The sequence below is a fragment of the Leuresthes tenuis genome, unplaced genomic scaffold, assembly GCF_036924035.1.
Source record: "Leuresthes tenuis unplaced genomic scaffold, fLeuTen1.0.hap1 SCAF_28, whole genome shotgun sequence".
In the NCBI taxonomy this organism is placed as follows: domain Eukaryota; kingdom Metazoa; phylum Chordata; class Actinopteri; order Atheriniformes; family Atherinopsidae; genus Leuresthes; species Leuresthes tenuis.
Window position 1 is genome coordinate 177,501 of NW_027325382.1, and position 13,523 is coordinate 191,023.

At 41.8% G+C, this 13,523-nt stretch overlaps 1 protein-coding gene across 1 annotated transcript in view; it reads left to right on the forward strand.

Annotated features, from left to right (window-relative positions):
- The window catches only part of ccdc3a (coiled-coil domain containing 3a), a 13,061-nt gene extending 5,507 nt beyond the window's left edge, over positions 1-7,554 (forward strand). Inside the window, exon 3 of the mRNA XM_072379100.1 lies at positions 6,237-7,554. Coding sequence (XP_072235201.1) covers positions 6,237-6,542 — 306 coding nt within the window. The 3' untranslated portion in view covers positions 6,543-7,554. The remainder of the gene's footprint in view (positions 1-6,236) is intronic.
- The last annotated feature ends 5,969 nt before the right edge of the window (positions 7,555-13,523 follow it).

Genomic DNA, 13,523 nt, shown 5'->3' on the forward strand with positions numbered 1-13,523 from the left:
GCTGGTGTCTTTCCTCCTTGGCATCGTGTTAAACTGACAGAACTTCTGCTTTTATAGAGCTGCTCACACTGACTGAGGATCAGTTAATCAGAGCATTGATCAGTTAATCAGAGCATTGATCAGTTAATCAGAGCATTGATCGGTTAATCAGAGCATTGATCAGTTAATCAGAGCATTGATCAGTTAATCAGAGCATTGATCAGTGAATCAGAGCATTGATCAGTTAATCGGAGCATTGATCAGTTAATCAGAGCATTGATCAGTTAATCAGAGCATTGATCAGTTAATCAGAGCATTGATCAGTTAATCAGAGCATCGATCAGTTAATCAGAGCATTGATCAGTTAATCAGAGCATCGATCAGTTAATCAGAGCATTGATCAGTTAATCAGAGCATTGATCAGCAGCTCCTGGCTGCTACTTACCCTCTGAGTTCCTGTGGGAGCAGTGAGGGTTCACTTAGTTTTTATCTGACTGCCTCTGTGTTTTTGACTTAGTTTCTATTCCAGAAAGCTCTTCCATATGTGTGAATGGCAGCTTTTGAAAAAGTCTGGACCAAATCCTCTGAACTTTTTCCTGAAAGTCATCTGCTGTCTGTTTTAAAAACACCTGTCCTGAGACTTTATTCACTCAGAGAGAGAGATAGAACCAACAGAATGACTCCAACATTTTTCATTTTCCAAGCTTACTCCAAACTATCTGAGGACTGATTTTAGTGTAAACATTCAACAGGAATCAGATCTGGCTCTTACAGGACAGTACTTTGGATATTTCAAACAAAAATAGTTGCTGAGGAGTTGCATCTTATTAAATGTTCGAACACTGGTTTGACTTATAAATGATTCAAACCTTACTTGATTTTATTTAAGTGATCTCCTCTAAGAGATCTTAGATACTTGTGTTAAGCAGCATTATTACAGTCAAAACTTCATACGGATCTTGGACCTTTGCTTCTATTGAGTTAGAACTTTGTTTCTGTAGTTTGGTACACTGGATGCTGTTTGTTTCTCAGAAATGCTAAACACGAAGGTTAGCATCATCAGCAGCCTTTGTTCATGGCTCCATGTACAGTATTCAGGCCAGCTTCAAGGCTACGGTGTTAAAACTATGCAGATAAATCAGAAAAAGTGTATGAGGTGCAATAGTAGGGCCTTCCTCTTGTATGTTTGAGGTCAGAGGTCAGTAACACAGGGGTTAAAGACAGTGTTCCTTTGAGGATGAGCACTCACACGTAGAGGCCCCAACCCTGAGGCTAAATAAGTCGAAACAGGTGCTCTAGGTAGAAAGAAATGATGGACCCAGTTATTTCTCATTCTTTCTAAAACAGCTGGAAAAAGTCTAATTTGTCATATCACTGTCTGGCAGCATCAGTCTCTGTGTGCTTTTATGTTTTTAAAATATTAAGTTAGAAACACAAAATGTCCCTAAACAGGAGGTGGTTTTCTTCTGGCTTCAGTTAAACAGACCTTTAATTATCTTATGAGTGGCACTCGGATCCGTTTTTACTACAAGCCACACCAGTAAGCCCACTTCAACACAGATTTATTTCATACCAGACCATATCTGGCTAGTTTTCTATTTCTCTTCTTTAAACTTTGCTTTATAGGTCACAAGATTTTCTTTGTGCATGTTCCTGATTTAACTGGAACCACAGAGAGGGACTATTCCAGTTTTAACTGTTGTGTCAACACCTTTAAAGGTTTTGTGAGACTCATTAAAATTTTATGTGGTGCTCAGAAGACATATGGCCTGTTTCTCTCACCAGTGAAACACCAAAGCTTGGAATGAACAAGATATAATGTGGTGATAATGTGCATAGAAATGTCTCCCTGTGGCTCCCACTTTCTCGGTCTCGTTTTCTTCCTCTCCCTGTCTCCCCTGTGCTCTTTTTCATCTCTTCATCTTTCGCTTGTCTCCACAAAGCCCCACAAAAATCAAATAAAACCTTGAAAAAGGAGAGGAAAAACACCTGGCTTATCTTTAACTGAAGTAGTAAAGACATGAACACAGAAAAATCTCTCACTTATACAGAAGATACAGCAGCTCATTTATTTAACTAGCAGATATCTGTTATCTGAAGTTCTGGCCATCTGATAAATGTCAGCCCACTTTTGTCCCTTTAGGGCCCACTTTTGTTCCCACCTGGCTTTTTGCAGCAAAATGTTCCACTAAGTTCAACAATTAGCCACTAAGCTTTACTATCTGCTGTTTGATGCTGTGAAGGTTGTGTAGAGTAGGTTTAAGAGAATATTTAACCAAACTACACCTCACCAAACAGGAAAAGAATGGCTGGACTGCTCCTCTTTGCATTGCTAATAAATGTGGGAGTTTATTTATGTATATGGCAGATGCTTTTATCCAAACCAACTATACTTTAGGGTGAGGGGGTCTTGCCTCCCTACTGGAGGTCGTACCTTTCTTTGAACCTGGTCACCCACATGAAAGGTGGCAATCTTACGACCACACTATCCAGTCCCATTTACAGGTTTATCATAACAAAAAAACAGCTAACCTTGGCATAACTTTTTGTGTTACACTTCAATTTTTGAACAGATTAAAAAAGACTTTGAGGTTTAGAGGTGTGGCTTCAGGCTGGCTGACATGACCTCAGTTTTTAGCTTTCTACCACCTATCTTCTCATGTGTATTTCCTAAAATATTGTACTGTTTATCAGCGAATATGGGACAATATCTGATGAATTTAAGTCTAATACTTTCCTTTTTAGCTAACATTTTGGATTCTTCTGGGTTCTTTAGTTCCAAAATGCTCTACGATAGATATTCTTTCTGCTGTTTTAGTACCTTAGTGGATTTATCAGAATTTTTCAATCACTGTAAGAAGACAGCCCTATGGCAATGAGAAGTTAATCTGAACCAAAAAGTTACCAAAACAATGAGCTAAAAGACAGAAAAATCCTTCATATAGTTAAGGGGAACTGCAACATTCAATTTTGTCATGATTTTAGCCCATTTTATGTAATATTATTGTCAAATAAATAAACTCTTGTGGAGTTCCCCACCAAAAGTTAGTTTTGGACACAGGTAAACTTTGCCTCTGTCTCATGCTCGCTTTTTGTGCCCTAAAAATTCTTCCTTCACTTCAGCTTGAGGACCTTTTTACTTGTGCATGTCCCTACATGTCCTCCCTGTTTATACAGATGACACTTAACAGCAGGCAGGTAACACCCAGATGTTTTGACAGGTGGCGTGTGTCTGTGAGTTGGAGGCATCCAACAGAGCATCTTCCTATGATCTCCACAAAGGTTTCAAACTGGAAAAAATAATAAGAGAAAATATTAAATGATCCAGATTTTAATCCAAGTGAATCAGAAGAAACAAACGTTTTCTAATGTGGTTTTCTGGATGATGTCCATGGTTTTGTTTTAAGGGTTTAATTCATTTGATTATAGCTTGGTAAAACTGTCCCCACAACCCCATCATTACACAGACCTAACTTTGAGCTGTTTGTTAGCTCCTCCTGGGGGGATGCTGTTTCCAGACCAGATGGGATATATAATCCCTCCAGCGAGTCCTGGGTCTGCCCCGTGGCCTCCTCCCAGTAGAACGTCCCCGGAAAAGCTCCTCCTCCCGGATGGTGGAGCTCCTCCTCCTGGATGGTGGAGCTCCTCCCCCTGGATGGTGGAGCTCCTCCCCCTGATGGTGGAGCTCCTCCCCCTGATGGAGGAGCTCCTCCCCCCGGATGGTGGAGCTCCTCCCCCTATCTCTAAGGCTGAGCCCAGCCAGCCTCAGAAGGAAACCCATTTCAGCCGCTTGTATTCTCATCTGATCTCATTCTTTCAGTCACTATCCAGATCTCATGACCACAGCTGAGGGTTGGAACAAAGATGGAGCAGTAAATCGAAAGCTTCACCTTCCAGCTCAGCTCCTTCTTCACCACAACTGACCAGAGCAGCACCCTCATTACCGCGGACGAAGCCCCAATCCAAGTGTCCAACTCCAACCTGCCATCACTCGTGAACAAGATGCCCAGATACTTAAACTCCTCCGTCTGAGACTCATCCCTAACCCAGAAAGAGCCCTCCATCTTTTTCCGGTTGAGAACCATGGCCTCGGATTTGAAAGAGCTGACTTTCATCCCAGCTGCTTCACACTCAGCTGTAAACCGCTCCAGTGCAGCTGAAGGTCATGGCTTGAAGAAGCCAACAGAACCACATCATCCGTAAAAAGAAGAGAAGCAATCCTGAGATTCCCAAACCAGACCCCTTCCTCCTTAAGATCATGTCAATGAAAAACAAAAACTGAATCGGTGACAGGGGCAGCCCTGGAGGAGTCCAAAACGCACCGTAAAGCAGCTCCACTTCATACCAAGGATGTGGACACAGCTCTTGCTTTGATTATACAGGGAAAGCTCGTAAAAGTGACACCGGTACCCCATACCCCCTCAACACCCCTCACAGAATCCCTTGGGGAACATGGTCATAAACCTTTTCCAAGTCTAAATGTAGACTGGATGGTCAAACTCCCATGATCTGGTCCACTGTTCCACGACCTGGGAAAAAGCCACACTGCTCCTTCTGAACCCGAGGTTCATCAATCGGTCGGAGCCTTCACTCCAACACCCAGGAGTAAACTTTCCCGGGGAGGCAGAGTAGTTGGATCCCCTGTAGTTGGATCACACTCTCTGGCCCCCCTTCTTGAAAGTGAGAACCTTGTCCAGAGCCTCGTCCACCCCTGACGCTTTGCAGCAGGTAAGCTTTTTGATGACCTCGACGACTTCCGCCAAGGGATGGATGAGTCTTCCCTCAAGTACTCAGACTCTGCTTCCCCAATGGAGGACATGTCAGCCGGATTGAGGAGATCCTGAAAGTACTCGACAATCGACAATATCCTCAGTTCGGGCAGCAGTTCTCTACCCAGGTCAAGCACAACCTCAGGAGGTCTCTGCTTTCCCTTTCTGAGCCATCGAATGGTTTGCCAGAACCCTTGAGGCCAACTGAAAGTCTTCCTTCATAGACTCCCCCCGAATTCCTCCACACCCAAGTTTTAGCTTCAGTAACCACCAAGACTGCAGCCCTTTGAACCACTCAGTACCTGTCAGCTGCTTTGGGTGACCCCGGGACAACCAAGCCCGAAAGGCCTCCTTTTTCAGCTTGGCGCTTTCCCTCGCCGCCGGCATCTTCTGGTTACCGCCATGACAGGCACCAGCAACCTTCAGGCCACAACTCCCGGAGGCAGCATCTGCAATGGAGGTCCTGAACATTGTCCATTTGAATTCCATGTCCCCAACTTCCCTCGTTACGTCAGAGAAATAGTTAAAGTCCTTCCCAGCTTTCAGCTCTGTCGCTAACTCACAGGAGCACAAACATTTCTGACTGATGTATCTCAAAACCATCCGGCTATCCTACTGCAAGAAGACCACAGTTATTAAAACAACCGCAACATCAGGACTAAAATGGCGCTACAACAGCTCTTGCTGGTTCACATCAGCTCAGATCAGCTGGAAGAGATGGCCCCTGTAATGTATGTGTAAGTATGTGACATTTTCATCACCACAAAGGGTTGGAATCCATGGGGTGGTCACAACCAGGGTAAGGGGTGCATGACGTGGAAGAGCTATGACCCAGTAGCAGAATTCAAAGGAAAACTTGATTTATTCAATAAAAGAACAAAAAGCGCGGCTGAGCCGGATCTCAATACATCTAAACTGTGGAAAAAACACAAAGCAAAGCTATGGCTGTGGAAGAACGAGAGGAAAAAGCTCACCAGACACCGCATGAATGACCGAGACATCAATGGATTTGAAGGTGAGGTGAGGATTGTTCCCTGAACTGAGGGAACCTGGAAACTACAGTACTGTGGGGAGGTGACTGGGGGTGAAGTGCAGCTGTGAAAACAAAGACAGGTGACTTAAATGAACCTAACGACGTGACAAGGGAAAATATGGCAAAAAAGTAGAAATAAACCTAAAACCTGAAACCCAAGACATGACAGGGTTCATACATTTGGTGAACACATGCATCTATGCTCATCACAAGAACAGCACTTAGGTCCTTGTTGTGTTTTTAAACTGGCGTCTGTGAAGGTGACAATAAATGATGGAGGTCTACTTCCTCATTTTCCTTCCTTTTACCATCTAAGATTTGTTAAAGGTGGAACATCGCCACCAGCAAGAGAGACATAACAGCAGGCTCCAGGTGGCTGCTGGGAAATCTAATCACCAATGCTCCCATATAACCATCTGAAGGTTCACAATGGTTCCCTCTCTTCTTTCCACCAGTTGCTGTGTTCCTCGGTGCAGGTGGCGCTGTTCAAAGAGGAGGAGCGTGGCCGGAAGCTGCAGGAGCGCCTGGTGGCTGCCGAGAGGAGAAACCACCAGCTGAAGGAGCGCGTGCGCAAGGTGAAGCGCTCCCTGAAAAAAGCCCGCAAGGCTGCCCGCCAGGCAGAGCAGGAGGCCCGAGAGCTGGAAGGCAAACTGAAGGCTGCCGAGAGGAGGGCGGGGCATCACCTCAATGCCATAACGCAAGAGGAGCCTCAGCCCGGGGGCTACACAAGTGCAGCGATGCACGAGAGGATGCGGCTTTAAGTCTCCAACCTAGACTGAAAGGCTGCGGTGCGGTCTTTGTGCAACGGACAAACAAACCTATTAATCTACATAAAGTTCTGGTAGATAAACTGCTTAGTTAAACCTTAGTTGCTACAAAATATTAAGGATAAGTTTGATTCGGAGTCATCAGAGAAAATTCTACAGAACGTTTATAGTATGGATAATTCTTCTTGCACATGAAGAAGTGCTTTATCATCACTGCCTAACCCCTAACCCTATGCCCTCTGGTCCAGTTTAATGAGCCCAGATGTGAGCAGCTGGGGATCATGTCCAAAGTCCAGACTGTTGCCATCCTAAACCTTTAAAACCACAAAGATAATTTCATTTAACAGTTAAGTTAAAGGGTCACAACCTCATTGATTTAATCATTTCCTGATCTTTCCTCTGGCTTTTCTCAGGAGAAGGACACCTGTGTTTACCAGGTGGGAACTAAAGGAGTGATGTGCTTCAGAAATGAAAACGGCTCAGAACGGCTCGTTAAAGGAGGAACTTTCAAACAAAGGGGAATTAGAAAAATACCAGGGCTGTGTTTTTGGGGAGTTTTACAGCTGGTGACTTCAGACTCTCTAATATATGCTCCCAGGAACAAGAAGAAGGGTTTTTACACAATATGTCAGCTTTAAGAACTGTTTAATATATAGGTGGCGCTTAGTGATGCTCTTTGTAATGGTGGGTTCCAGTTCTGCATTCACCCTGTAGTTATGCCACAGATCCTTCCCCTCATGTTGGGAGAGCTCCTGCTCTAAGGTAAAAGCTAGAGATAAAGACCTGATAAAAGGTGGCGTTAACAAAAAAAGAGACGATAACAACAATAATTATTATAATGTTTGCTTGAACAACAGTTATTTCCTTAAAAAGAGACATAAACTGATTCCAGGCTTCTCCAAACCGATTTGGAAACAGCAGAAACAGAATTTGTTGATTTATTTCATTTATTTCACTGCTGTCTGATAACAGAATTCTCAACACTGTTTTCAGATTGCAGACTGCCTTTTCCAACTGTTTGATGTATGAATAAAGTATTTTATCTATCAATCTATGGCCTTCGAGATTCCCTGACTAACCGCTACAGGGTATCCACCTGAATTTGACAAGTCCATACAGATGTGGAGCCAACATACCTGTTTTATTAGAGTTTGGGGAATGGAGCAGAGAAAAGCAAAAACATTTCAGCACAGTACCCCATTCCTTTTTGTTGTTCAGTCCTCAGGCCTGAGACCACCAAAGGAAAGCAGCCACCACCTATTTAAAATGATCACACTACACGACACACGAGTGATTTTAATGTTGGGGACAGTTTTCCAGTGTCAGAATGATATCAGAATGAGTCTCAGAGAGTTGGGATGCTCCAGTGATCTCAGTTGTTTGGTTTAAAGGTGGTCATATAACTCAATCCAGGCTAAGATCAAACATGTTTAATATCATCATAAGTCTTGTTTTATGTACATTGTGTCCATTCAGCGACACATTTAGCATTTTCAAGCCAAGGGAGGGAGAAAAATGCACGATTCAGTTTAACTGTACAACAGGAGGAGCAACTAACTGCATTATGGCAACAGCACAAATGTCTCTATGATGTTTTATCTGACTTACAAATTCAGCTGTGGCTAAAATCAGTCGACTTCATTGCTGTTAAGAATTTCCACCAGGTGCATGATGGGAAATAATCTCAGTCTAGTTATGGCCTTACGAATAGTAACCCTGTAAGATCTGGAGTCTTTGAAAATCTTGTCTGTGACTAAAAGCTCAGAGACTTTAGATGTGAGAGGATGACAGAAGCTTTTATCAAAGCTGTCTGGTGCTTTAGAAAAGACTAAAATAATTAATAATTAGAGATAATTAATCAATTCTACAACTGTTTTTCAGATTTAATTGTACAAAAGGATTTCTATGACAGGATACATCAGCATATATGTGAAAATATTCCTGTATGAATGATTTTTCTACATATAAAATGTAATGTGGACACTGATAATTATTAAGATCTGGGACACTGGAGGAAAAATAAATAGCAACACGCAGAGAGTGTAAAGAGAGGTGGAGGTCAGTGGAGACTGTGTTTCAGACGGAGGTGTGTGTGCATCTGGTCCATCAAGTGTGTGGAATGTGTTTGTGTGGGCAGCAGTGCTCTGAAACAGCAGGATGTCGCTGAAATATTCCTCTGATTTGGACTAGAAAACGCTGGAGGAGGTGAGTGGCCATCACACCAGGAGACCTCACTAAATGAAAGGCAAACAAATCTCAGAGGAGATTTACTGATCTCCAGCATAACCAGTCCACCATGATGAGGTGGAGATTGAAGCAGGACTGAGTTATGACCTGCAGCTGGTGATAAATCAGATGTTAAAACAACAAAGGAACACCTTCCTTTTCTCTTTAACTCCTGTTAAAAAGACTTCAACCACACATGATTATACAGTTTTATTTGACAAAAAATGTTTGATGTGGGAAGAAGATTTTAAAGAACTGCAATAATTGAGCTCTATGACATGATTGTATTAAAAAATATATGTCAACAGAAGTAATGAAAAATGATAAAATCCATAGAAATGTGTTATTTGAGCTACAAAACTTTTGATTCTCAAACCAGCTCAGAAAAATCCCAAATGAAAGAACCACAGTAACTGCGGCTGGAGGTGGAAATGTTTTAGTTCAAGGGGGCTTTGTTGAATACATTAATGATTAAACTGAATTCTGCATCATATCAACACCTTGAAGACATTAAATGTGGTCAATCAATGCTGTATTCTGTAACTTCATAGTGGGATACCACTGATAAATCTGTTGTTGGATTAATAACAAAATCATCTTTTGTTTCATGTTTTAAGGACTCACTGCACACCATGCTGAGATATGCCAAGTTTTCAGCTAATAGCTCTTTGGGAATCACCTTGTTGCTGCAGAAATCCTATTTTCTGTCTGTCAAACTGTGTTTTCTTTGCTGTTTTTCATAGATGCAGCTAAAGAAATGGGAACAAATGATGTGTCTTTGTGACAAAGTGCCTAAAGATCCAGTTTAAAATGGCTTCTTTGCTAAGTTGTCTGTTCTGTGTCGACACAACACTGGTTCATCCCTTGAGTTAGGAGCCTTTTTTCTGCCTGAAGGGTTCAAAGGTCAGAGTTAAGTGGCTGAACAAAGAAAAAACACTGAAAATGAGTGAAAAAGCAGAACATGTCCAAAGAAAATTCTTTGAAAGGCCTTCAAAAAGGCTGGAGAACAATAGTTAAACTTTAAAAGATAATAAGAAAGTCTGGCAGCTTTGAAGGAAACAAAGACATTAAAGTGGCTCTTGCACAGTGTTGCATTTAATTTCTCCAGAACTCAACAATGATGTGCTCTTATCGTCTTGCCCTGAGTTTTAATTGCTCATAAAACATTTTTATCACAGTGTGCCAAACTCTCTGCAGCACAAATTAATCTGAGTGTATTCTTTTATTTTAATGTCTTTGCACCCTCGCTTCTCAAGTTTTTGGTGTAAATCTAGTAACTGAAAAAGATCTTTTACTCTTGAAGCTTGCTTAATGGACTCATCCAGTTTGAGCCCAAGAGGAAAAGCAAAGTCATACAATTTAATCATAACAGTGAGAATGAGATGCTGCTGTGAGTGGACATGTCAGCAAAGTGCACGTAGAACACAATGTGTTTTTAGCCAGTACGCTTCTGGCTTAGACACCTGAGTCTCCATCATATTTTACACATTTCTATCAGAACTATAGAACATATAGCCGTTAACATCTGTGTGGTAGCTGTTTAATAAAGACATGTGCCCCAAGTGTCTGCCAAACATCTGCTGTACAGCTCATTGGGGTTAAATGCTGGTCCACAATGATAAAGAGTGCCTGAGTGCCTTATCAGACATGCATCCAAGGAAAGTGACAGGTGAGGAGTCAGATGAGACCAGTCTGGATTTATTCCAGGAAACAAACAGAACACAGTCAGGCCTATTCCCACATGGTAACTCTGACATGTGCACATGATTGTCGAAGGCATCTCACATACAAGCCCTATTAACAGGAAGTTGTCATCATCACACTACAATGAGGGTGTTGGGCCGCTCCGAGACACGGGAGTAGTGCACAGGATGGGGATCTGATGCGATCACATGCAGAGTAAAGGCAGCCGGCTCTGGAGAAGGACGCCAACAGGGAGATGCTGGGTTTCAACTCTGAGGTTTAGTCCTGGGAACGATCCTCTCCTCTGCAGTTTTAGGTTCCGGCGTTGGCAGAAGCTGACATTTAACTAACAAAACCAGAGACTGTGGTGATAAAATGTCTCTAAGGGCAAATCCTAATAATTCATACAGATACATGAACATATGAATAAAAAAATCTTGTTTTTCATCCCCTCCCTCTGGCCATAATGACCGTGTTTTACCTGCTTTTAGTGAATCAGTCCCGTCTTCTTCTGTGGTGTTTGGCAAACTTCTGTCAAGAGAAGAACTCCTTAAACGGCACCGGGTCGGGTCGTCTGACTGGGGAGACACAGCTTTTCCCTGAACCACAGACAGCTGCAGCGTTCAGGTGAATCCATTTTAAATCAGGACTCCAATCCTTTGTTCAGGGACCTGAAGCTTCTTCTTCCATCTGGATGAAGGTTTTTAGTTCCAAAAACAGCTTTGTTCCTGCTGCCATCACTGACCTGAACCAGCTGCTGCTGATCTGCACATTAAGCTTCTTTATTTAGTTTGGAATTAGGTTTTATTCTGGTTTTACTCAAATAAATGATTGATCTGATCTGCCCTGATATGTGGAACCAAAGACCTTTAGTCACTTTACTGTTTCGATTTGATAGTTTTAACATTTTTATCATTAGTTGGGATCTTTAACATGTTTTATCAGATTTGGTTGTTCTGTGGATGTTTTCTGTCTACCTGCAGGTACAAATGAACGTAAACTAACTACTAGCTGAAAGGTACTTCTGATTCTTCGTTCTACAGTCTAAGTTAATGACTTAGGGAAGCTACATTTCCAACGAGCTGTAGAAGCTAACAGGATAAATGTCAAAAGGAATGAATAAAAACCTTTGAGTTGTTGAACCTGAAATGTTTAACATTTTCCTGGGATTCTGCCAGCTGTGATGCAGTTTGATCAGAAAATCAAAGTAGTGAAAGTGAAAGAAAATAACAACCAAAACCCCCCACAAAGGACTTTTGAGTGCCATTTATATGTGCAGGAATCTGCAGAGCCCCCCCCATAAGCTGCATGAGAACAACTTTACTGGTAATATATCCCAAACCACCTTTTTGCTTTACGTAAATCTGTCAGTAAATAACCAGAGAGGGTTCAGTCTGTGAGTTGGGCTGAAACTATGGCGTAAACTTGGCTGTTTGTGGGCCTCTCGTTGTCTCCATGGTTACGTGACTCAGCAACACCAACACCATCCAAGGCTCAAAGGATAATGCAATCACTCATGGAAAACTCTTTTTTCAACATGCTTGTGTTTTTCCTGTTTCCCTTCTGCAGCATCTTCATTAAATAAAGTCCGTAACAGTGTTTCTGAGTCAATCCCAGCTTTGAATTTCTTCCTTCAGAATGAAAAACGTAAAGTTCAGTAGACGATGCTTTCCCTTTTAGGTGGAAGGGAACGGCAGCCAGGGGGTAAAGGGGAGTTCGGTTTTGTTTTTCACATTCCTTAAAGAATACAATCAGTTTTCCTCAACATCCTCACATTCACACATGCATGAATAGCAAAACATTTGTAAATATCTCCATCATTCATATTCACAGTATTTACAGTGGTGTCCTTAACATGGAAAGATTGATCCAGATTAAATGTCTTTTGGAAACAGAATGAAACATAAAAGAACAGAGGAGCAGGAACCTGAACCCTCTGCCTGCCTCACAGTTCATTTACAGATGCCGTCCGAGTGCTGCTCACATCTAACCCATCTAACCCTAACCCAACAGTATCAAGTTAATGTCTTAGATGGGTTTTTATCTGGAGCCGCTGATGTTTCCTTTGCTTTTCCTGATTTTACCAAAAAGCATAAAAATGAATGGATGCATAGCGATCAACAGGAACAAATAAATGCTTACAGCAGATAATCAGATGAGGGTAATCAATCCAATAAAGCCCTTACATGGATGAAAGTTACCCTCAGGGATCGTGTTAAATGTAACACAGAAGACTAAAACTACGCTGTGAGAGCTTCACTGTGCTGTAATTCAATAAGAAACATTAAAGGGATGTTCATTTTTAAATGGTTTAAGTGCCGTAACACAAAGGATTGCTCTCAGTTTGGATAATCAAGATGAAGCTGCTCAGAAAAGGCCACTGGAGCTCAGTTCTGCTATCTAAACCTGAGCCAGAGTGGGTTAAGTTTTAAGATTTAAAATCCAAGATTAGTCCAACTCTCATCAGTGTGGAGGATAAATTAAAGAGTTTTTATCAGTACCTTCCTTAACTGTAGGCCTTATTCTAACATAACAGTCCTCTGGATCTTTGGAATCTACAACGAAAGCATCTGAACACATTTCCATCTGTAAACCTTATAGGTATTCCTGGTATAAGCTTTATTTGCATATATATATATATGTAGCAGGTTTTAAACTGTTTAAATACTTCCTCCTAAATTATATCTATAGACATGCTGACGTCTTTATCTCTTCTTTACTCTGAGTATCCAGGCTTGTGTGTTTGTTCCCTTTGAAAATATCAACCACCTTTAGAAATGTGCTTAAGAGGGAAATTCAGCAGCCAAAAGATGCCCATCTGCAGTTATATGTAGAAAGTAAAACCGAGAAAGTGAGCAGATTAGGTGCTTTTTGTGATGTTAAACTGTTGACTGGGAAAAAGTTCCCCACAAGCCAAAAAATTGTCTAAATCAGTTCAAACCTCAAAAATGTCACATTGGTTCAGATGTTTGGTGAATTTGTGCTCTTTTTCACTTCAGCATTAGATGGTTGATTACTTTCATGTTTTCCACTGCAGTCCGTGGGTGTAGCAACACGCTGTGACTG